Source organism: Pelodiscus sinensis, chromosome 12 (genome assembly GCF_052426305.1).
Source record: "Pelodiscus sinensis isolate ZL-2025 chromosome 12, ASM5242630v1, whole genome shotgun sequence".
Classification (NCBI taxonomy): Eukaryota; Metazoa; Chordata; order Testudines; family Trionychidae; genus Pelodiscus; species Pelodiscus sinensis.
The window spans coordinates 31,782,554-31,808,564 of NC_143063.1; the positions used below are offsets into that span (position 1 = coordinate 31,782,554).

Sequence of the window (26,011 nt, forward strand, 5' to 3'; positions counted from 1 at the left end):
CCTAGTCAAAGAAGTGGAGATTTAAATAATCCCCGCTTCATTAAAATAAAAATGGCCGTCGCGCTGTGCCGACAATCAGCTGATCCGGCACAGCACGGCAGTCTAGACGTGTCGTGGTCGACAAGGGAAGCCTTTGTCGACCACTCCGGTAAACCGTGGGGCGGTTTACCTGAGGAATTGGGTCTGGCCCACGAAAGCTCATCATCTAATAAACCATCTTGTTAGTCTTTAAAGTGCTACATAGTCCTGTATTTTGTTCCCCAAGTAAGGCTGAGTCTTTACTCTTGCAACAATGAACATGCCACACTACTTGGAGAAGCTGATTAGTAAGCTTGTACTCCCTCTACTGGCAGAAGATCAGGCAGAAAGTTGTTTTGTTTTTTTAAATCAGACTTCCCTAGCGAGAGACTAGTATAACAGGATGAATAAAATTTGATTCTTTTATATCAAGTTAGATTTAGATTGAATTGTTGCGTAAAGTTTTTTAAAAAACAAAATTCAATCTGAATTGAATACAAATCTATTATCTCTTAAAACATGCAAATAAATAAGCTCAGTCCATGAGCCTCCATCAAAAACTTTAAATAGAAGAGAAGCCTTTAATGAAAATAATCAAATTACTCTCTCAACATTTTAGGTCAAGGTTGATAAATATAGCACAACATACAATATAGTGGATGAAGATCTTGATCCTGTGCAGGATGCAGGGATGGTATTATTGAGTGCAAGAGACTGGCAAGGTCATCACAGGTCTTTGGACCTGGTCTCTGACTGATTATACAATGCCATCCAGATGTTCTCATACTGCTATTTTATGGTTTCTCTCTGCCTGAACTTTGATTGACTCAGCTCTTTAAAGATAACTGTTTATGCCACCACTCACTATCCAAACTTACTCTGCCATCATGAACACAAAACGATTTGTCCAGTAACTTCCAGATATTCCTTCTTTCTGCATGGTATGGGCATTTCAAGCAAATGGCCCTGCTCTGTCTCCTTTCATATGCACACAAACTCATTAATCTCAACTATTTCTCCGTCTCTGAACAAATAAATACTAAAATTAAAAAACAAAAGGCATGTGAGTTATATGAGCAGAAGTCAGATTGTTACCACCTCATTTTTCAGGAGGCAGGGAAGTTATGTAACAAAGGAGAAGGAACAGCACGTATAATCAGAACGGAGCAACATTGGTGCCAGAGCAGAACGCCATAGGTGCATCTACACTGCACCCGTAGCTCAAAATAAGCTATGCAATGTGAGCTACACAAACTGCATAGCTTATTTCGAGTTAATTTCAAAATAAACTATTCCAAAATGTCCCCTACTCATCATGGAACAAGGTCTACAGAGACATCAGAATAGCGAGCATAAATGAAACACTGTACTCACAGATTTTATTTGATGAGACTTCTGCAGCTGCTGGGGGTGCAGTTTGTGGATGGGGGTGCATGAGTCAGGGTTGAAGTGTATGAAGGGCTCAGGGCAGGGGGTTGAGGTGTATGGGAGATGCAGGAGGCAAGGCAGAGCGCTGGGGGTGATGTGGATAAATCCCTGTAATATTATATTTTGTATTAAGATCTTGTCCTTTTAGATATATCTTTGTTAGGGTGTTCTTATAGAATCGCTAACATTTCTCCAATAACTTTGTATTAAGATATATAGATCTTGTAAGAAAAAATGTCTTTTGGAGTTCTCCCCTTTCCTTGATTGCCCGGTTGAAATGAATGAGGTGTGAATGGAGAATGAAAGGTGAGCACCTCCAGCAGCAGTTGCAAGGGTGGAGAAGGTCTGGGAGCCAGATTGAAGACAATACTTGTGCAGTGAGCTCATTAAGAAGACTGGACATACAGATACCTTGGGAGTCAAGCAGCAAGTGCCAGCCCTTGAAAGAACTCTCTTTGAAGCAGCATTAGGAAAGGCGAGGTAGTGACTAATTGGCTGCATGAGAGGGATAAATAGGAGGCATCTTGCAGAGGGACCCCAGGTTTTCGTCTTGTCAACATGGGAGCATCGATCCGGATCGGCAGAAGCCCGGCTCCACCCCTCCCCCATCTAACTCACCTGGCCGGTGCAGTTAGGGGGAGCAACTTTTGGTAACAACAAGACAGAGTGTGCTTGTGTATGAGTGAGTGCAATGTGTCATATGCATATGATAAGTATTGCTTGATCTATGGATGTTCAATAAATGTGGCATGTTGCCTTATCCCCCTGAAAAATATCCCGAGTACTTCTTTTAAGTACAACAGTGGGAAGTAAAATATGTGGAGGCCGTGGGGCCAGATTAATTTACCTGGTCAAGTCTGAGCTACTGCACCTGCGCAGCCAAGACTGGACAAGGGGCTGGGCCACAATTGCCACAGCCGGATTGTGGCTTCCCCTCCTTCCCATTCCACAGCAGAAGGAGGGCCACCGCCAGCCCTTCCTGCGACTAGACTGAGAGTCCTGACCCAGGTTTGGGGCTGGGGACAGGACACTATGGCCAGATGGGGGCTGGGCCCAGATTGGGGTTTTGTTGGCCAGGTTGCCGCAGGTGGGCTGTTGCAGCTGTTGCGGGGCCACCATGGTTAGGCCACAGGGTCTGCCCCAGGAGCCCAGGGACAGACCGCAGCCATCAGATGGGGTCTGGAGCCAGGCCACTGCAGCCAGATAGAGGCATCTGCTGCTGCCAGCCCCTCTTCATTATCCAAGCTTGGAGTGTGTGCACATCCCCTACAGCATGCCCTCAGCCAGCCCTTCAAATGATCAGAGTCTTCCAGCTGGCACTTACCATAGCACACTGCCTTACTTTCACCTCTGGTTAAAGGTGAAAGACAAAGAAAGACTCATCTTGACATGAACAATTACACGTTTTGGAAATTTTGAATGAATTTTTCATTTTAATTTAAAAAGTTCCATGTATTTTGGGAATGACAAAAGAGCCCTATTTGGTTCCATACCGAGCCGTAGGTTGCTGACCCCTGCTCTATACAAATTGTTCCAGCAACCCTGCTACTTACGAATTTCAAAGAGTGTATGTTCAAAATATCACTTATGTCAATTCTGTCATCAGAGTGTTTATCAGTTATATATATTCCTACTTTTTTATTGCTCTATATAATCAAACATCTAGGTGAATACTTCTGTTTAAGTGTGAAGTTTTTAGACATTAATAAGTTAAAATGTTAAAAGTGCGGGGTTTTCAACTTGATATATTGCTGGCGATAGGGATTTAAATAATCCCTATGATGTATTATTTTCCCTATAAAACTGAGTTTAGAATAAATCAATTTAAAAGTGGCACAAACATCTGAAGTAGGAAGAATCTTTCATTTACAATGTCTTTTTGAAGACAGTGCACTGAGTCATATTCAGAGAGAGAGAGAGAGAGAGGTTTTTGTTGCTCTTTAAACATCACGTTTCAAGCGCTGATTTAGGTTACCCTGGGTAATGAATACCTATCATCTGCTATGTCCACAACTTCTGACTCCTCTGCTGCTACCACTAGCAGTGGTATTATGACACTATGACTGCAGAAGTGTTAGTAGGTCATTCCATCTGAATGGTCTCTTAAGAACTGCTAAACAGACTGTTACAGCTTGAATTTTAGTTGTGACAAGTACTTTTCCTAGAGCTCTTCAAGTCTGTGTGGCTCAAAAAGCTTGCCTCTCACACCAACAAGTTTGTCCAGGAAGAAAAAAAAAAAAAATCACCCACCTCATCTCGCTAAATGACATTAAATGTGCTCATCTGATGAAGTGGGTTTTACCCATGAAGGTTCAGGATACTATATTTTTTTTAAGTTACAAACTAACATGGCTACCTCTCTGAGACTAAATTACATTAAGTTACTTGTATCAAAAACAAAACAAAACAAAAAAAGAAGTTTCATCATCCAGTAAAGCCATGGATGAGCTGTTAATGAGGACCACCAAATTCCAAAAATCCACAAACGAAAAGATTATTCCATAAATGAATCAAGCAGTCTCCCTTTCATCTTGTTCAAAACAAGCATTTCATCAACACAATTCAGTCATCATGAGCAGGCTATACTTCATCCAGCAGAGCACACGTTACACCCATCAAAAGTGAGACTGTAAAAATGAGGACAAATTTGTTAAAGTAGTCAATTTCCATCTCATACTCGGTATCCAGCTCTATATAAATAATGATCCAGTAATGAGTTCCTGTGTGATAACACAAGATGCAGTTCTCCCTCACAGGAATTGATCCATATACCGTAATAGCAGTAAGAGCTAGAACAAAATGAACAAAAATTCAAGCATCAAGTCTATAGCTTTATCACAGACACTATTGCAAACATAGCAAAAATGAAAATAAAATCTAGAAAATAATGAAGAGAACCTAAAAGTTACATTGGTGCAGCACTCAATTTGACCCCTCTTTTAACCCAAAGAGTTGTATTTGAGGAAAGTGTTAAGTATTTTGCCATTTCAGCAACAGCTACTTTGCTTCAACTTCACTGAAGATATCAGGAGGATCCAAACTTAATGCTCCCTGGCCCTGTGATATACGATCGAATTCTTTGGTTGGCTGTTTTTATTTATTTAAGAAGTAGCCCATTCTGATGACAATTTTTGAAGAAATTCATGACAAAATGGATAACATCATCACAGCCAAAAGCCCCTCACTTCTCTCCCTATTGCCCTGGATTTAAGGGAAGTATATACTTCAGAATGAAAGCTATTTGCAACCATATTATGTGCATTCGCTCACTATAAATTAATAAAATAGAATATTACATAGTTACTGATAGAAATGTAGCCGTGTTAGTCTGGGGTAGCTGAAGCAAAATGCAGGACAATGTAGCACTTTAAAGACTAACAAGATGGTTTATTAGATGATGAGCTTTCGTGGGCCAGACCCACTTCCTCAGATCAAATAGTGGAAGAAAATAGTCACAACCATATATACCAAAGGATACAATTAAAAAAATGAACACATATGAAAAGGACAAATCACATAGCAGAACAGGAGAGGGATGCGGGGGGGGGGAGGAGGGAGGAAGGAAGGTAAGTGTCTGAATTGATGATATTAGAGGTGGGGAGAGTGGGATGTTTGTGAGTTAATGGTATTAGAGGTGATAATTGGGGAAACTATCTTGGTAATGGGTAAGATAGTTCAAGTGTTTCTTCATTCCTTTTTGGAGAGTGTCGAATTTTAACATGAATGACAGTTCAGAGGATTCCCTTTCAAGTGCAGATGTAAAAGGTCTTTGTAGCAGAATGCAGGTGGTTAAGTCATTGAGAGAGTGTCCTTTCTGGTTAAAATGGCAAGAAACTGTTTTTTCTTTGTGATCTTGTCTGATATCTGTTTTGTGGGCATTAATCCTTTGGCGAAGTATCTGAGATGTTTGTCCAATGTACATAGCAGACGGACACTTTCGGCACATGATAGCATAGATTATATTTCTGGATGCGCAGGAATGTGTGTTCTTGATCTTATAAATCACTTGGTTAGGTCCAATAATGGTATCAGCAGAATGAATATGCGGACAAAGCTGGCAACGGGGTTTGTTGCAAGGGAAGGTACCAGGGTTGGTATTAGTGTGGTATGTCCTGTGGTTGTTGGTAAGAATCATCTTGAGGTTAGGTGGTTGTCTATAGGAGACTATGGGTCTGTCTCCCAGAGCCTCTTGGAGTATGGTATCCTGTTCCAGTATAGGCTGTAGTTTATTGATAATGTGTTGGACAGGTTTAAGTTGGGGGTTGTGGGTGATGACAAGTGGTGTTCTATTGTTGGTTTTCTTGGGTCTGTCTTGAAGTAGATGGTTTCTAGGTATTCGTCTGGCTCTTTCAATTTGCTTTTTTATTTCTCTGGGTGGGTAGTTGAGGTTTATAAATGCTTGGTAGAGATCCTGAAGCTTCTGGTCTCTGTCAGTGGGATTAGAGCTATAGACGATGGATCGTGTGGTGTGTTCTGGATGGGAGCTGAAAGCATGTAGGTAACTGTATGAGTCGGTGGGTTTTCTGTAGAGAGTGGTGTCTAATTTTCCATTGTTGATTTGTACTGTGGTGTCCAGGAAGTGGATCTCTCATGTAGAATGGTCCCGGATGAGGTTGATGGTGGGGTGTAGGTTGTTGAAATCTCTGTGGAATATCTCCAGTGTTTCTTGGCCATGCGTCCAGATCATAAAGATGTCATCGATGTACCGTAGGTAGAGAAGGAGTGAAAGGGGACGGGAGTTGAGGAAACGTTGTTCTAGGTCAGCCATAAAGATGTTAGCATACTGTGGGGCCATGCGCGTACCCATGGCTGTGCCGCTGATCTGGAGGTATAAGTTGTTCTCAGACTGGAAATAATTGTGGGTGAGAACAAAGTTACATAGGTCTGCTATCAGGTTGGCAGTAGTGTCCTCTGGGATAGTGTTTCTAATTGCTTGTAATCCGTCTTCATGTGGGATGTTGGTATATAGAGCTTATACATCCATGGTGGCAAGGATGGTGTTATTGGGGAGGTTATCGATGTTTTATAGTTTCCTTAGGAAACATAGTTACTGGTGAATTTAAAAACAGGCTTTTAAAGACAAGATCAAAACTAGCTAGTAGTTTCTGCTAATCAAAATAAAAATACCAAACAAGTAAATAATAAAACTAAATCATGGTGCTTAAAAAAAAAAAAATCTACAACTCTAATTTACAAGTAATAATATAGTAAAGGTAATTATAACTTCTGTGTTTTGTAATAGTTATAAACATTAGCTAATAAAGTGTATTTTAAAACATTCCTCTAAAGTCATTCTAAGACATTTTTCTGACACCCTCGGTGAACAACTGGCCACTGCGAACCTTCTGTTAATTACTTGATATCATTCCAGGAATTATTGAAATAGTTGGAATGTTCTTAACCTATTGCTTACATTTGTGTGTGCTTAACACCTAATAAACTGTAGCGTTAGACAAGAGCTACTTGCATTACTCTTTGATCAGACAAAATTGCAACACACTGTGGGAAGATATAAAACAGGGCTGGAAGAGGAGGGGCGGGGAGGGCCCTTGGGGGAAAAGGAGAAGTAGAGGTGGGGCCTGCGGCAGAGCCAGGGGTCAAGCACCCCCACTACATTGGAAAGTTGGCTTCCATTCTCCCATCAGCAGAGGTAATCCACTTCCCCAAAAGGCGATGGCTAGGTTGACAGAAAAGCCAACCTAGCACTGTATACATCAAAGGCTAGTTTGACACAGCTACATCTTGCAGGGTTGTAGATTTTTGCACCCTGAGACACACAGGTATACCAATCTAAGTTTGCAGTTACACCAGCCCTAACCTAGCACTCTACATCCACCTTAGCCCCTCCCTCCCCAAGACAAATAAGATGTGGGTATTAAGATGGCATTTTGAAATCAGTTTTTACTCAACTGTAGGATGCATATTTTTTATTTACAAAATAATTCATGTCAATATTCAGAAATTAGAAAAATCAATAAACCCTATGAAGGTCTGAAAACTTAAATATAAATAAGTCATTCTAAGTACAGAGAGAAAAGTATTCTTAAAACAAGCACTCAGCAAAACCAAATATTTTTGCATAATGTAACTAAGTTTCAAAATAATGCCAGAAAGTTATAGTTCAAATCCAAAATAAAGTCAGGTTTATATGAATACATTTCCTTGGAAAGGATGAGTATATACACCAGTGTTTTAACTAAGATTGTTTTATTTAGATTTAAGAGGCACATTTGAGGGGTATGCAAAAAACAAGTTCCACAGGCAATGAGTAGTTTCATGACTACATCCTGACTAGATATTATAAAAAATATTGTTAAACTGAAAAATGTTTAATCTCCATGCATAAAGTTGTCCCAAACTCAGCTATCAAGTCATCCTGTATCTTATGATCAATATACTAACTTCACTTAAATTGTTTTAGCACTGAAGCATGTTGCCACAATTTCAAAGCACTGTATACCTTATACATGAATGCCTATTAAATATGATTGTGCCATTACAAAATTTAAGGTATGATCACATTCTAACAGATGTTGATGGGAGTTTTGCTATCAACTTAGTCACCAACAGGAATGTATTAGTTTCCAACAAAAAGTAAGAGAGTGTAGCTAAACACCATTATTTGTCTGTGAACTGAACACTCAGTACTCACTTTAATGTTATCTTTTACCAAGGAACAATAATTACAGTATTACAAGTTAAATCAGGCACATGCTGGCATCAAATTAGAGCTAGTACCAGTTCTATTGTCTGAGGTGATTACAATCCCCAAAATAATAATCACCAATTTGAAAAAAAAAAGTTATATTCACATATGTACCAGTAACATTAGATCCCGTAGGACAACAGTTCAATTTTTGCACAACAAATCCCGATTTCATGAAATATACAATATTCACAAAATTGAAGATTAAATCATTTTAACTATATCTTAAGTACTTAGATTTACAAGACTGTATTTTTACAGATAAAGGCTTGCATTATCTCAAGTATTTTACTGGAATACCGATTGCTTTAACATACTATGTATAAAATTTTGATTTTTATCTATTCTACCAGGGTCTAGCACACTTCGTTCTCTTAGCCTCAACACTATAGATAGTGCCCTTATCTAATAAGAGGTAGTCTAGATATACAATCCTTTACAGCACTACTTTTTAGGTGACAGTCTTACTGATGTAAACAACGAAACTGCTCATGCATAGACTCTTACAAAAAAAGTATAGGCACCTGGGAAAAGACATCCCACTTAAACTATTCAGAGATTAAGGCTAAATGGGAACTAGAAGTTTGGGAAGGGCTCTCAAAAAACTTGCTCAGAAACTAGTCCCCTCCTTAGCATTGCGACCTACAAGTCCTCCTCTACAGCCTCCCCCCTCTTCTTCCAATGAGACGTGTCAGTGAGTCCAATGCCACCCCAGCAGGTAGGGATGGATTAAGACTAAATGAGAATGAGACTCCAAAATTTCAACATCCCCTTATTCTCTCCCCCACACAAATGCTTTCTTCAGCTTTCACCACCACTCCAAGACTCAAATCTTTTTCCTTCAGCCACTCAATCTGCTGTATATTTCAAGCACAAAAATGCCACATTTGACTAGCAATATAGAAAAAATTCCAGCTGTCTCAAAGTTAAATTGCCTTTTCTGCTCTGGCATGTGCTAAACAAAAAGTTCTTTAATGTATGTTGTTTTTATTGTGCTAAGGTCCTGATTTAGGAAAGCATCCCTTACTACACATAGAAATTAACACGGGCTTAAAGTTACACATGTTTAAGTGCTCTCAGGTAATGAGACTCAAATCAAGACAACCATATTAGGGAAAGGAACATTTAGATAATATGGAGATGAAGCTGTCTGACAGTTGCAACCATGGATGCAATAACTGTCAGCATATCATCAAAATGCATACACAATTGTACCAAATCTGCCCATGATTAATTATCCACATTAGTACTTTAAACAGTTTGAGCAGTTTCCTAGGTAGCTTTGAAGTTGGAATATTATTTAAATGATGTACAAATCCATAACATATGGTTTATACTAGGGATGTAAATACCCATTAAAACAGTAAACAGGTTAAATGATTAAAATTATATCATATAACTGGTTAACCATTGGAGGGCTGGTGCAGAGCAGCTGGGGTCCTGCCAGGGCTGCTCCAATCCAGTTCACTGCAGCCAGGATCTTGCCAGCTGGCCTGCTACCAGCAGGAGGCTGCTCCAAGCCAATCCTTGTGGCGTACTGGGCCATCATAGGTGGGGGTTGCTCAAGGCTGGGCTGCGGCAGGCAGGGTCCTTCTGGACATCCTACAACTGGCCATCCACCAGGTTTGTACAGATCCAGTTAATCGGTTATTGGGTAAGCATTCCAGTAAGCCTAATGTTTAACAGGTAACCAGTTTACTGGTTAACCTTTTCCATCCCTAGTTTATACTGATGAATAAATTGTTTTTTGAAAAGCCACTTGACACAAACGCTACTAATTTAGGCCTAAGACTTTTTCTGCTTTACAGTTACTAGGAGAGAGAACCTTTGAACTTTAGATCTCTTTAACACGCTAACGTGCAGGAAAATTAAGAAAAAAGCCACCCCTTTAAAAAAAAAAATCAAGCACAAGTATGGTGGTGTGGGGGGAGGGAGCTCTACATATTACTAGTTCTGGAGCACACACACAGGTACTTTCTTGGTAGCAACCACAATAAAACTGAGGCCTCTGTTTCTTGAACTACAGTACACATTGCTGAAGGCAGGAATTTATGCAATGTGTAAGAAAAGTCAGTACAACATTACAGTGTATGCCAATTTTTTTAAAAAGGAAAGCCAGTTTCAAGATTTAAATCGAGTATTCTAGGAAGTGGAATAGAAAAGAAAGCTATACAATGCTGATTTTTTTAGTAAATTTTAAATACCTAAATGTTTTTAAATGTAAAAACTGTAAAGAAATTTTCACTGGGGAATTAAGGGTTTGAATAGTAATCAAAAGCATTTAAGCAGCACTGTGCACATGGATATAAGCAGTTCACATCTTAAAAGCAGACAGAGTAGAAGAAAAAAGAATGAATTTCTCTTTGGTGAAATGCCAGTATTGTCGTCAATTCTATTTTTTAAAGGAAAAGTAAATGCAGTGTTGTTGCTAACTGCTATACTTAAGTTTCAGATGCTCTTATATAATTCTGGATGCATACATGGATAATATTTAAGTTGAAGTTTCATAGATTGATTTATGAAATACTATGCATTTAAGCAGCAATGTCGAATATAAAATGGATTTTTAGTAAGTCAAACAAAATGCATAAGAAAATATTCCAAAGTACTGTTGGTGTGGTAAAAGTAATCATTAAATTAGAAATATATAATATTCCTGAAGACAGAATAATATTCCTAAAGACAAAATTGTAAACTAGTTTAAAGTGCATTCGAACTGTAGATTGTTACATATGCATGTGTTCTCTCTCATGTTATTTCTATTCAGTTTCACATTTTAACATCAGCTAGTCTTGAAAAAAGTATGTTTTGTTTCCTTACAATAGGCATAAAATACAATTACCAAAAAGTAGTCTGGCAATCCCCAAAACCCAAGTTCACAGTCTGGTTTTAAATGATTTTCCAAGCATAAAAGACAACATTTAGTTTAAGGGATTCAATTTCAAGTATTTGATACAACCTAGTGTCCTTACAGTCATAATATAGATTTTGACTACTGTGCTTTGAGAGGAGGCTACTCTATCTTACGTGAGGACATTGAACAATGGCTCTTTTTTGCTCTTGGTTCTGTTACAAGCACTACCCCTCACTGACACATAATACTTGTCTACATCAATTTGTTTCCTTTTTGTTCACTTTAGGAGTTTTGCCACTGATGTGAATGGGACCAGGAGTAGGCTCACTATCTTGGATTCCTGCCTTCACTTACATTCTGCTGAACTGCAAGCAGTACATTTTAGTTCAAATCAGCATAAAACTGAGAGCCCAGAGAAGTCTTACCAATTATTTCTTCTAGAAAATTATTTCCAAAAGCACTCATGGCTATTCAGTATTAAAGAGCAGGGGATCTGCAAACAATAGCTTTTGTAATAGCTTGTCTTAGTGGAAGCAAACATTAAAGATCCCAACTATCAAGTTGGCCATTTTATGGTACAATATTAATGCAACCCTTATTCATTTTCTTTGTAGTAGCTATCAATTGTATCTGAATTAAAATATATCACAGTAACAGTGATGTCATCTCTGTACATTCTTGCTAGATCGTCAGGTAAAGTCAACATTGCAGCAAGTTTCTCTTGGTCAATCTCTCCATATTCATTATCTCCAATTGCATGCCTTATCAGGTGAGTAGCTATATTCTGGTCATATGAATCAACACCGCTGGCTTTTCTCTGAAGAAGCAGACTTTGCATGTAACCCAAACTGGCTGGTTTCTCAAAAGTCATCCTTGGTTTCTGCACATTAGCTTGTGCTAGGTGTTCTGCAACAAGTTTTATGACATCCTCATTATTCAGCATGTCCCACAGTCCATCTGAAGCGATAACCAGAAATTTATCTTGACACCTCAGTTTATGGTAGGTGACTTCAGGCTCTGCAATTAAATAGGGAGGTGTATAGTAATTGGGAGGAGCATACTGGTAAATATTTAAAGCCTCAACATCACAACCATTCTCCAGAATACTGTGTTGCAGTTCTTTACTCCATTTAAATCTGACATCTCCAAAAGCTCTAGTGGGCATGAGAATCCCGAGCAGCCTGTTGCTCATGATTACAGTTTCTTCCTCAGATCTAGGATGTTCTCCCTTTAACCTTCTGATTTCTGCTTCATTGGAAGCATTGTGGTCTCGAGTGAGAGAGAGAGAAGACCATGTTCCATCCTCTTCTTGGACCCCTAGGATCGCCCTGCAGTCCCCAGTGTTTGCAATGTGTAAGTGAACACTGTCAATGTGAGCCACACAAGCTGTTGCACCAGAGAAAGCCACTTGCAGGGCAGTGTTTCTTATCATTTCATTTTCTAAGGAAGCCTGAGCTTCCAGTGATATATCTGAATCTAATCTCTTGAATGCATGTATCAAGGCTTCTTCTACACTAAATCCCAGTTCTATGTCAAGGTTCAATAGATCCTGCCAATAAACTCTCAGGTGATCCACGTACAGTGAGGCTACTTCTTGGTACATGTTGTTTGGATATTTGTACCACTGCAAAATTGGCAAAACTGGTTTCATGTGTTCCATGGCAAATTCAATCTCTTCCAGTGTTTGTTGAGACATGAGAGAGACCGCTACATAATAGAACAGTCTCTGACTTACTGACTGAGCGCATGCATAACCTGCATGACCATCAAAGACCCCAAACATCATCCCTTTGGTCTGCAAGCATGTAGCTGCACTTCTACGATCTTCATTAGGTGAGTTGGCAGCCAGCTGGTTGCTCTCAAATTTCAGCACCGAATTTGTATTTTTACCATCAAAGTCATGAAATTTATGAGAAAATTCACTTGCTCTTAGTATATCATTTATTTGTGATGGTGCCAAATGAAGGATGAAGTCTTCTTCTTCAGTTGAAGTATGTCTGAATGCTTTTTTAGAAGTGTAGACATTGTCTATGTTGCAGCTCAGCACAAAAGGGGAAAGAGGCCCTCTGGCAAACCCACATTTTCCTTTCATCTTGTTTCTGTTTGCAATACATCTTGAGTACAAACGTCCTTTTCCTTGCAAAATAACGATACCGTTTCTTGCCGAACTCAAAATCCAGGAGGATACAGTACTGGACATCATAAAATGAAGTCTTTATAGAGTGATTCTTTCAGCAAAGGATTTTTTTTTTTGAGACCTAGAAATTAAAAATAAGGCAGATGTAAAAAATTAGAAGTTACACACATGTAGTACCTAGAGCTCGAAAGAATAGTTGAATCTTTAATATACTACTGAAGGACATGTTATAAAAGCACTGCCATTACTTACTTGTAAGTTCATGGAAAGTAAGAGACTCAGTGTATGACTTTTATAATTAGCTCACTGGAACAGATAGGGTAAGTTTATCACAACTCAAACAGTCAAAAACTATTTCTCATTAATCACAATAAGATGGTGAGAAACACAAGCTTCAGTAGCTCATTGTGACAGCATAAATACGAAAATAAGCAGAACAAACAATTAAGCATGTGTCTCACTTTTAGCCCAAGCTTATTTTTGCTTTCATGTACTGGGACTCGTATCAAGACAGCGATATCTGAGTCAAAGGAAACAAAATTTAGAGAACAAAGAGTTGTCTGATGGTTGCCGAATGTTAACTATCCCATGCAAGGCCTAGAAATAATTATCTACGCTGCTCATCGGTGCCAACCTTACAAAAAAAAAAATCAAGCATTAGAATGATGGCTATGCTACGAAGTATTTATTACGTATATTTAGTTCTAGACACCCAGTCACCACATAGTAAAGGCCCAGAGAAAACAAGTCCTGCCAAACAGTTAAGTTAGCATAGCTCCTAGAACAGAAAGCTGCTATGGACAGGAGCATCCATGTCTAAATTCCTTGTATCCAGACACTGAGTCTTGCTCCCTCTTGTCTGATAATTTCACAATAGCATGATATAGCATGCACTCCCATAAAAAAACCACAAAACTTAAAAGCCCAAACCACTGTACACTGGCTGGGGGTTAGGTGGCTGCAGAATCTTCTCAGTCTCCAGAGACCAATCTAGAAAGGACACAGGCAGAGACTCCAGTGTTAATGCCTGGATGCTATCATAAACAAATTGAATTTGAGGGTGTCAGCAACCACTCAGGGCTAGTCAAACTGATTAAAGTGCACATCTGTAAGTGGATCTGCAACGAAGAGGAGAGGATGCACTGAGCTTGACATATCAATGAAGACAGGTTGTACCATCTCACTGTTCCCTATACCTACGGTGACCATATTTTCCGAACTAAAAATAGGGACACATTAGCCAAGTTCCCAGCCTCATTATCCACACCCCCTGATCTCTTAGGCCCCACCCACCTGGCACAAAATCCCACCCTGGAGGTAGTACTTCCAGGGTTAAGATGGACACATGACCAGAAGTAAAGGGTGTTGTGTGATCCCTTTAAGAACTTCTCCCACTCTCCTCTGCCAATAGGGATGGGTTTGGCCCCCAAAGGACCCTCCCATGCAACTACACTGCAACTGCATTAACTCAACTTGCATTGCATTAACTCAGGGGGAGAGGCCAGGGATGCCTCTATTTCAGTGGTTCTCAAACTTTTTGGCCTGTGAACCACTTGGCTCAATGTAAACATTTCTGCATACCACCAGTTGCTAATGGAAACTCACTGTTAATTACACTTGAGCCATTCTGCTAGTGCTGAAGCTAGAGAGGATGATTTAATTTAAATTATTGTTTAATTATTTATTATAATTATTAAACACAAGTGTTTGTGTTAGTTTATCAAACTTCATTTTAAATAAAGTAAAATATTAATTTATTATCAACACAAAAGGTTTCAATGTTTTCTTTACTTATGGCAAGGGCGGGGAACCTTTTTTAGATGGGGAGGCCACTGACCCACAGAAAAATCAGCTGGGGACCTCACAAGTGAGAAGCAAAAAAAACTGCTCCAAAAACCTGTGTTTGTATCAACTACATGAGTAGTCGATAAGCGCCACTCTACAGTGGGGTAGCTTCAGGATCCGGCTCTAGATGACTCAGCAGTCCTGGCTCGTGCAGACTCTGGGAGCCACCCATGCTGCCACACTCTTGCCCTATGTGACGGCGCGTTGGGGTTTTCCCGTCTCCTGCGCCCCCAAAATGGCACGAACAGACTCCACCAGCCAGTAGAATAGAGGGAGTTTGTTGCTTCTCCAGGATACAGCACAGCATCTGTCATCTGGTTAGGAACTGCGGCTAAGAGGCCTCAGTGGCCCCCTTTGAGATGGGGGGTGGCTGGGCCCTACAATCCCAGCCCACTCCCCAGCGCCTTCCCTAGGCTGTCTCCTCCATGCTCCCAGACAGAAACTAACTCACTCTCTTCCAGCCCTGCCCCCCCCCACCCAGGGCGGCATTCCACCTTCCTTTGATTCTCTCCTTGGGGGGTAGCTGGTCAGACAGGTTTGGAGCCCCCTTTACATAATGACTCATCCCCTGTCCTGCTGGGTCGTGCTACAGACAGCAGAGGTCGCCCACAGCCCTAGCAAGTTACCCCAACTACGTCACACCCTACATTTAAAATGCAGAGGCGCAGCAACCAGCATGAGTCGGGACTGTTCGGTCCCGGCTCACGCTGAGTCTAGCAGCCCCTGTTTATGGCAGACAGCCCAGGCAACCGTGAACAGGGGCTGCTTCGTGGCAGCAGCCTCTGTCCATGAGGGAACCAGCTCCCCATAGAGACCCCCGCAGACAGGGGCTGCTGCCTGAGCAGTCTCTGCCCACAGCGAGCCTCAGCCTCCCATGGACAGAGGCTGCTGCTTCTGATAGAGGCAACGAGAGCGGGGGCAAGCAGCACTGTGGAGATGGTACGGGGGGAAACCTGGCTTTTAAGTTGGCTCCCCCCAGCACCAGCTATTTCCCCTTCCTTGCTACCTCTATGAGAGGCAGCAAGAAGGTGGGGGGGGGAAGCAAGTAGTCGATACTCTACTCGACTACCCATTAAGCTTTTGCTAACATTCCTAATTCAGGGTTTCCCATAGGCCAGATTTACTTTTCTGAGGTTCTGGAGTTAGTGGATTTTATGGACCCCCTTAGGCTCTGGCATGGGGAGAAAAAAAAAAAGGTTCAGTGCGCAGAACAGGGCTGCCAATGTGTGGAATAGGGATGGGGTCTAGGATCTGGGTGGGAGGGGGGTGCAGAAGGGGGAGAGGTTGCAAGGTCTGAGTGGGAGGTAGGGTGCACAGACAGGCTGGGAGTAGGGTGTCTGGCCAGGAGGGAGGGTACAGGCTGGAGCTTGGGGCGGGGTGTCCGGCCAGGAGGGAGAGTGCAGGAGCAAGGGAAGGTGTCAGAGCAAGCTGGGGATGTGGGGTCTTGGTGGAGGAGAGTAAGAGAGGGGGATTTGGGTACGGGGTCTGGGCATGAGGGAGAATGCTTATCTGGCTTGGCACCTTGCTGCAACAGGGAAAGCCTCCAGGCAACAAACTCTTATTCCCTCAGGAGGGGGGCAGGAGAGGGAGCTCAGTCTCCTCCCCATGAAGCAGGAATCTCAGTGCAGCTGTGGGGCTACAGCACCAGGTCAGGCTTCCCACTGGCAGGGTGTGTGTGGGGGAAGAGGGGGTGAAGAAACCCCGACCTTCCCCGCCAGACCAGGCTCACTGCCACTTCCCCAGCAGGGTGGGGAGGGGAATGGGGGAGCGAGAGCAGCAGCGCCCCATGAGGGGAGCAGCAGAGAACGAGCGCGCCCTGAGGGGAGGAGGGGCAGCAGAGCCCCAGCCGAGTTCCGTGCGGCCTCTGCCGGGGCACAGCCAAGGACTCAAAAACGCTGATGTCCAGGAGCGGCTACTCAGGACCAGCCTCCCCTCCTGACAGCAGCGGCTGCTGTTAACAGGCCGCTGCCTGCACACATGGAGGAGGAAGAATCTGCGTGGCCGCACGAGAGGCCCCGTCGGATAGGGGGAGTCCTGCAGGGTGGAGATGGGGCGGAGGAGGGTGGTGAGCAGTGGTGGGGAAGTGGGTGGTGCAACAGCCAGAGCCCCACGCCACCAAAAACCCACCAGCTGGCAAAGCTCCAATAGGAGCTGCTTACGCGCTCTGCGGGGGGGAGAGGAGTACGCTGCTGCTGCTGCTGCACTGAGCCGTGCTGGCAGCAATGGACTCTTCATAGTCTCTTCTTCCCGCAAGTCTGAGTTCCTATCAATAGTGAAATGTCCGGCAGAGATTTCTGGGACATTTCCCTGCTTGATGGGGCACTGGGACAAAGTCCTAAAAATCTGGACAGTCACGGAAAAAATCACTAGGTATGGTCAGCATACCTATACCAAACCAGGCCTATAGAGTTGCGAACCATCCAGGAATGTTCTGGAGCCTCCAGGTATTAAAAATTAATCTTTAATTAAAAATTATGTCATATGATGAAATCTTCAGGAATTCATCCAAATGCCATAGGGACACCAAAAAGGAGTAAGCAGCTCACAGGATAAATGACCCAGATTCAACATTTAGAGCCATGTTAGAAAAGTAAATGCTAATTAGGGTTATTCCATGTTAGATAGTGTAGAACTTTGAAATGCAAACCTGAATTAGAGGTAATGTTAATTACTGTTCCCTCTAAACTGCAAGGCAGCACAGCTTCACAAGTGCCTCATTAGCCCCACCCAGCCAGTCAGCTCCAGGCAAGGAGCCCTGAGCCTGACTGGGTGGGGCTGATTAATCACTTGTGAAGTTGTTCTGCCCTGCAGCTTAGAGGAAACGCTGATACTAATCCTATGTGTTTACTTGTATCTTGCTAGATGTTAGCCATGTAAACAGATAGTTCCTGTCTATTACTATAGCCAATGGTTAAGAGACCAAAAGGGAATATTAACATTTAGATTAATCTTGAGTGAAATAATGTAATGGTCTATAATGCTTAGGCAACAAATCAAAAGCCTATTGTTCACTCAGGACTGTACAGTCAAGAGGCTGCTATAAAAGACTGATCTCCAGCCCCACCATCTGGATCACCCTGGACATTGGACTATAACCTATGGACTTATTCTGAAAGAACTTGCAACTACAATGCTCACCATCTCTACTATGAAACAGGTCTCACAACTACTCTCACATGTATAAGTATTAGGGATGTTAAAATGTGTTGAATCAAGTAAATGTGTAACCACTAGGGATGTTAGCGTATAGTCAAGTAAATGATTAACCGATAAACCTAAACTTATCGATTAATCCTATCGAGTACACACACTCCCTCCCTTGCTGCTCTATATCAAAAGCAGCAAGGTGGGGGAAATAGGAGCCAGTGCTGGTTTTTAAATTGGCTCCCGTCGTGGACCAGCTCCTGCCTGCTACCCCATGATGTTGCATCTAATAGCACATTGGCTGCCGGCTCTGCCCCTGGGTACAGCAACTCAGGGGCGAGCAGGCAGCTTCTCAGGCGCTGGTGTACACCGGTAGCCAGCTTTTAAGCACATACTGGAAAAGCCTGTGTGTAACCATGAAGGTTAACCCAGGAGCCCAGGTTCACTGGTTAGCAGTATACATGGATACACTGATCTTTGAACCAATACACACTTTTCTTTTTAAATAAATTTTAATTTAGTTACTAAGAATTGGTTGTAAGTGTGTATTTGGGTAAGACCTAAAAATTCCTTAACTTGGGAGGTAATGTGTCTGATCTTCAGAGACTGGTAGGATTTTTTTATATGGTAAATAAGATTTTCAATAATCCTCATATTTGACTTGGGCATCTGGGTGGAAGCCCAAGGCTCAGTTATTATAAGGGAACCGTGTTTTGGCTTCTGTGCAACCAGTGAAGGTCTAGAAGCTGTTCTGTGCTGGCTTAGTAAATTTAAGTATTGGAATATCCACCAGTTCGGAGGATTGTCTGACACATTTTTTGGCATTTGTCCTAAGCGAGTAACCTCAGTGTACTCCCCACCCTCCAAGATCCCAGTCACACTGTGAAAGAGCACATGCCATTCAGAGGCAGAGGGCAAATTTTAACCAGGAAGCAGATAAGCATATAGTTGCACACTTCTTAGTCCAGGACTAAGCTTTGTTCCGTGCCTATGTGTAGCAAATACAACACATTGGTATTTGCACTTGTTTAAGCTAAAGCTGGATTTAAACCCTCTGGGGCAAAATATCGTTGCATGGAGAGCAAAATAATATCATACAAATTTGAAAATGAAGTCAGTCCAATAAAATAGATCACCTCACCCACCTTGTGCCTTTGAACTGAAGAAACATTTAAGCTTTGCCAATTACACTACTCATGTTCCCACAAAGAGTGGGTTGTATTTTTTAAAACTAAGTATGCCAATATACACTGCTAAGGGAGTTCACCTAAGAGGACCATCCCATTTTCCAAATGGTCATTAAGATGAAGGCTATGTTTATATTACGCGGCTTTTAGCAACAAGTCCGTGTGTGTAAATGCTGTTTGTCGGCACTTGCGCCAACAAAGTATCCCTAGCCCCCACAAAAGCTTTTGTTTTGTTTACAAAACAGCATTTACATCTGCACTTGCTGTAGCCAAACTTTAACATTCAGAGTGTTGAGTTGCTTGTGGGGTTTTTGGGGGTTTTTTTTTTTGTTTTTTTTTAAGAACCAGTGAATGACACACGTTTTGTCATTAAATTGCAAGTGTAGACATAGCCTAAGAGAAGGTGGGATTTCACAGCATGGTGGCCATGATAATCCTCTTAGTGTCTTTATTGAATGACAGCAAATCCAAATCAAGAAGAGAGCATGGGAAAACAGCAAAGCCCCTTTCTACACTAGTGATATTTACTTAAAAATTCCAATCAAAGCCAACATTATTTTCCATCGGGGGAACATTAGTTCATTCAAGGCTTCCCCAAACTGCACCCATTTTTAAACAGTGTTTTTATTGGACTTCCTGTGTCATCTGTCACATCACTGTTGCCATCACCCTCTCTGCAACTTCTTCAGAGTACAAAGGTAGCCTCTAGCTCCGCTCACAGCACTGCACAGCTGTGGAGGGAGAGGATAGCCATATGCCTAGGAAAGTTCCATTTTGCAGCACCTTAGCAAACACCTCAGATAGAGCTAAACTTTATTTAGGCTCCTGACTACTAGGCCATGTCTACACTAAAGAGCTTACAGTGGCACAACTGTATCAAGGCAGCTGCATCACTGCAAGATCTGTAACCTGCAACTGCTCCATGTTGATGGTTGAGAGCTCTCCCACTGACATAAATAAACCACCTCCAACAAGCATCCTCCACACTAGTACTTGCAGGCTAGTATTTGTGTTGGTGTAACTTAGGTTGGTTAAGGAGTAGGGGCTTTTTCACACCTGTGAGCAACATAAGTTATATTGACAACAGTGCTACGGTACACACAACCTTAGTGTGAACACCTCATTGTGAATTTCTTTTAAAGACATAGCAAGTCATTTGCTTAAACTTACCACTTAGAACTAGACAAAGGACAACAGTTCCATTTTACAATTTCTCAGGCTTCAAATTTGTTTTCACTCCATAGTGAAGTGAAAATACAACCTTTCAACTATTATTTGTGAAAGAGATTTGTATCAATGTGCATGTTTTCCAATTTAAAAGTCCAGGTTTTTTTTATTAATCTCTGTATTCTGATTTGTCCACTTCACTGTGGACTTCCTATTGAGAAATTCATTAAAACATTTCAGTTTTAATAACCCCGCATATTTTGACAGAAAAAATTATCTAAAAATGTTCCAAACTGCTCTAATACCACTCTTCCTACAATACTAGGAGTGGCCTGTTGCCATGAAGTGTTACAAGCCCCATGAAGACTCAAATTTAGTTTTTTTCAAATATGGTTGTGAGAGATACCTTCTTGGTCATTTATCTACATTTTGCATTCTCCATTGACCACATCTGCATGATTCCTCTTAATGACACTTGGTGCTATCAGCCCTTACACTGAAGCTTGTCTAATTGTCTTGTGTGCACCTCAGCGGTTCTAAACACTCCTCCGAAAAGTAAAGCTGCAGTATGTGTCTATACACTATGACTACATTGCATCTTTTTCAAACCTTCCCACTTTTTCTTTTTTTTAATCTAGTACATAGCTTACCTGCTCAAAGGAAGACTCACATTAATTTAGGTCCAAAGTCAATTAAAATATTCCCAATTTTTTAAAAAATCCAACCAAAACTCTTTCAATTGCAATTAAGTACCCCCCTGCTATGCTTGCACATTTACTAACATGTGAGCTGGAAACAGTAGACACCAGGTAAGCTATTTTTAAGAATGATTTTAACCTCACTATCCCTTTAGGAGTTTTTCCCCGGCCTATTTTGAACTTGCAGGTGTTCCTTTACTCTCCCCCTGCAAAATCTTCATTTCCCTACCAATTCCAAAAACTAAAACTCCATAACTGAACAGGAAGGTGCAGGAGAAGAGAAAATGGGCTCAAACACCGCATACTTCACAACAAAAGAAAAATATTTAAAACGTTTTTAAAAATATCAATTCCCAGCAAGACATTTAGAGCCCAATCCTGTAAAATGACATGGACAGGGCTCCACAATGGGGCATGAATCTGCATGCTTGGTTCAGGACCCTGAGCTATGGTTACACTGAAGTTTGTGAGCAGCTTTTCCACACTCGCTCTAATACTGGTGCAGTTCAATAATTGGGAATGCTAGAACAGCTCAGCCGAGCGCATTTTTTGGCAGTAGTCAGCTCACAGTAGCATTCTCAACATTGCAAGAATTAATGGAGTTGCAACCATCCCTACAGCTCCACTGAAAGTTTTTTACAAACACTTCAGTGTACACAAAGTTTAAGGTTATAACAGTTGTCCCCAACTTGGTGCCCACAGGCACCATGGCACCCACCGGGGCATTTATGTGCTCCCGCCTAGTGACCAGGGCTGGCCTGAGCCATTCTTGTGCCCCGGGAGCATGCGCGGCCCCACCAGGTTGGGGACCACTGGGTTATAAGATTGCTTCAACTACTACCTGCTAATCCCTTCATATTTTCAAAATCAGGCACTTTTGGTTTAATCATCAAGGAGTCTTTGGCAACATCAAAGCATCCTCTAGCAGAGGATGATTTGAATTTAAAGATGAAGAGTAAGCATGTCAACAAGTAGTCGACTATATGATTAACCGATAAGCCTAGCTTATCGGTTAATCTTGTCAACTACTTGCATTTCCCCCACTCCTTTTCTGACTGTATCAGAGGCAGCAAAGGGGGGGCAGAAGCAGGAGCTGATGCTGGGGGCAGCCATCTTAAAAGCCAGTTCCCCTCTAGCACCAGCTGCACAGTACCGCCTGCCCACCAGGATTCCCTCTAAGGGTTCCAAAAATGTCAGTCCCTCCCACCTCCTCAGCAGAGCTGCACAGCCCCAGCCACAGCGTGGGGCCATGTGGTGGGTGGCTGTCCCACCCCGGGAACAAGTGGGCAGCCACCACATGGCAGCTGGGAGCTGGAGCCTAGGCCCGTGGTACTAAAAATAGCACCATGGCCCTAGCTGCTCCTGGCGGTACGGTATTAAAAATAGTACCGCGGCCCCAGCCCCAGCCACGTGGCCACGCCCCCTTGGAGAAGCTGGAGCCCAGACAGTAGTACTAAAAATAGCACCATGGTGTTGGCCCCAGCAGCCACCACATAGCTGCAACCCCAGCTGCTCCCACAGGTGGGGCCACACTGTGAAAGCGCATGGAAAAAGAGACCTGCTTTTTTGAAAGATAGCAGCCACACTGAATGGACACTATCTTGCATTTAAGCTGTGATTACTATGGATGGAGTGGCCACCAGGGCATCTATGCTTTTCCCTATTTCCTCTTCTTTCAAAAGAACTTCCTTGTGCACACACAGCTTTTTCCGAAGGAGCTCTTTCGGAAAAAGGCTACTTCCTCATAGAATGAGGCTTACCAAAGTTGGAAAACCCCCCCTGTTCTTTCGATTTTCTTTTGGAAGAACGCAATTGCAGTATGGACGTAATTAAAGTTTTTCCAAAAAAAACCTGTAGTACAGACCTAACTGTAGAGTGCAAAAAGAGTGTTCAGGCTCCAAGGTGGGGGTCAGAAATGAGAAGTGGAGGAGGCTCTGGGCTGGGGAAGCAGATTGGGGCAGCAGATTGGGGCACAAGAGGTGCACGCTACGTACTCTGGAAGTCTGGATGCAAGAGAAAGCGCAGGACTGAGGTGCCATGCTCGGGAGGAAGTTTGGGTGTGAGAGGGGGCTCTGGGCTGGGGCAACGTGTTGGAGCACACGAGGAGTATGTGGGGAGCACGCTGCAAGGAGTTTGGGTGTAGGAGGGGACTCAGGGATGGGATGCAAGAGGGGGTGCAGGCTCTAGGAAGAAGTCTGAGTGTGAGAGGGAGCTCTAGGGTGGGGCACTGGAGCGGGCACAGGCTACTCCAGGCAGCTCCTGGGAAGGGGGTGGACAGGCCGTGGCCAGGCAGCTCCGCACCCCGCCTCTGCCCAGGGCCATGGCGCTCTGAGCGAAGGCAGGGCCCGACCCCAGGAGACCGCGGGACAGACCAGCTGCCTCCCGGTCGCCTCGCAACAGCCCGCAGCGAGCACGTGTCCGAACACCCGCCACCAGACGCCTCGCCCCGAGCCCGTCCTCACCTGACCCGGGCGGCGCCCGGCCGAGTCCCTGCCCGGCTCCTCCCCTCCGCGGAGCGAGTGCGACTCGCCGCCTGGGGCCGGGCTCCGCCGCGCCCCAAGGGGGAAGAGGCCCCGGCTCCCTGCGCCCCCTCCCGCCGGCGCCGCGAGCCCCTTACCCGGCTGCAGCGCCGCCGCCGCGTCCCCCGAAGGCGATCGCCGCGCCCGCCAGTCCGAGCTCCGCGGGGCCGGTTCCGGGGCGGAAGGGCCCTGACGCGCCAACACAGCGGCCAACCGGCTGCTCCGCTCGGGGAGCCTCCCACGCCCCGCCCCAGGCGGGCAGCGCCGCTGCGAGCCGCTTCCTCAGTGGGGCGAGCGGGGAGCGGCCGGGCCGGGGCCTAGAGAGGAGGCGCCCTGGGCACAGACCGCGGGGCTGCAGGCACCTCGTGATCTCACAGAGCTCAGGGCCCGAGGCCTCTCCTGGCCGCGGCTCGGGCTTTGTGCTCAGTGTTGCTGCAGGCTCCGCATGACATGGGGGCCCCAAAGCCTAGTCCTGGCCAGCAGTGCTGCGGCGACCCCCCCTTCTCCCACCACCGCCAGTAAAAGCCCCGGGAAAGCTCCGCTCAGTCTTGTGCCGAGCATACCATGTGTCTTGAGTCCAGCAGGAGCCATTCCGTAACAGAGAGCCCCTTGTCTTCCTGCAAGGAGACAACTGGCAATCTACCTCTGTATATAAATATACAATTTTGCAATGTCGAAATGCACTTTTGGCCCCTTCCCTCCTCACTCTACCAACTAAGCCGTCTACCCTGGGCTTATTTTAAGGGTCTAATTCCTAAAACAGCTTTAAATGGGCATGATTTTTAAAGCAATGTTTCCTTTCCCATTATCATGGTTTGAGACAGCAAGGCTGTAAGGCCAACATGACCTGAAGTCTCACACCCACACCATTGCAGGACTAGAGAGCTCTGTACCTTTTTGTAGTAGGACCCAGTACCTGTTTTTAACCCTTCATTTTAACAGAACTGATGGAAATCCATCTGAGCTATCTGCAAGGTCTGGGTGGGAGTGTTAAGAGACAGCTAGAAACTGATGTTCTTACATAACCTCTTGGGATCTTAACTAAACATAAAATACATGGCTAGTGAGTGTGCAAAAGGGAAGAGAAGTACATTTGGAGACTGATTTTTAAAACTGCATGCATAGTTGCTACAAATATTTGCAGTAACACACAAATTGCATGCCATTGTACAAGAATTAGGAAGTGATCAAATGAAATAAATAGCAACTTTTAAAAAGCAAAAGGAACCATTTCTTCACACAATGCAGTCAACCTGGGGAACTCCTTGCCAGAAGATGTTGTGAAGGCCAAGATCATAACAGAATTTAAAAAAGATGTAGCAAAAGTCATGAATGATAGGTCTCCCAATGACTATTAGATAAGATGGGCAGAGATGGTATCCCTAGGCCCTGTCAGAAGCTGGAAATGGGTGACATGGAGTAGATACCTCTTCTGTTCATTCCCTCTGAAGCACCTTAGACCAGGTCTGGAAGACAGGGTGGTGTCCCCCAGTGGTGTCCCCCAGCATGGCCATTTTTACTGCAACTGTAAATGCCATCTGGGTAGCAGCAACACACAAATAACCAGTTACCGTATTTTCCGGCGTATAAGGCGACTGGGCGTATAAGACGACCCCCTAATTTTCTAGTTAAAAGATAGGTTTTCCTCTTATACTCGCCGTATAAGACTTACCCTCCCTTAAGAGGCCAACCAACAGCACCCCAGCGCCCCTCCGCCTCCCCAGCTTTGCTCCCGGTGTCCCTGGTTTGCTGGAGACGGTCCCCAGCAGACCAGGGGCACCGGGAGCAAAGCCGCAGCCATGGCGGGATCCCGCGCCTCCCCGGCTTTGCTCCCGGTGTCCCTGGTCTGCTGGAGACGGTCCCCAGCAGACCACAGGCACTGGGAGCAAAGCCGCAGCAGCGGCGGGGTCCTGCGCCTCTGAGGCTTTGCCAAAGCAAAGCCTCAGAGGCGCAGGACCCCGCCGCTGCTGCGGCTTTGCTCCCGGTGCCTCTGGTCTGCTGGGGACCGTCTCCAGCAGACCAGGGACACCGGGAGCAAAGCCTCTGAGGACGCCGGCAGTGGGACAGCCGCGGCGCGTCTGGGCTGCCCCGCTGCCGGCTTCCCCCGAGGCTTCGCAAAGCCGCGGAGGGGCTCGGGCAGCGGGGCATCCCAGGCGCGCCTGGGCTGCCCCGCTGCCGGAGCCCCTCCGCAGCTTTGCTCCGCGTCTTCCTGGTCTGCAGACCAGGGAGACGCGGAGCAGCTTTTCTCACCCCGGAGTACACGGGCGGCGGGACCGCAAGGTCCCGCAGTCTGTGTCCTCCGGGGCGA

At 44.1% G+C, this 26,011-nt stretch overlaps 1 protein-coding gene across 2 annotated transcripts; it reads right to left on the bottom strand.

The window, feature by feature from the left end:
• Nucleotides 1–226: 226 nt before the first annotated feature.
• Nucleotides 227–24,077, bottom strand: PDP2 (pyruvate dehydrogenase phosphatase catalytic subunit 2). Of its 2 annotated transcripts, none has more exons than XM_075940057.2 (2): nt 23,802–24,077; nt 227–13,264 (listed from the first exon to the last, which is right to left on the bottom strand). In XM_075940057.2, exon 2 carries the CDS (start codon nt 13,207–13,209, stop codon nt 11,602–11,604), a length of 1,608 nt encoding a protein of 535 aa, XP_075796172.1. In that variant the 5' UTR covers nt 13,210–13,264; nt 23,802–24,077; the 3' UTR covers nt 227–11,601. The 2 variants fall into 2 exon arrangements, with proteins under 2 accessions (XP_075796172.1, XP_075796174.1); XM_075940059.2 differs by lacking the exon at nt 23,802–24,077 and adding an exon at nt 23,647–23,795.
• Between the last annotated feature and the right edge of the window lie 1,934 nt (nt 24,078–26,011).

What these genes read in the sequence shown, in the direction of transcription:
- PDP2 (XM_075940057.2), bottom strand. Translation starts at nt 13,209, where the DNA reads ATGATGTCCAGTACTGTATCCTCCTGGATTTTGAGTTCGGCAAGAAAC.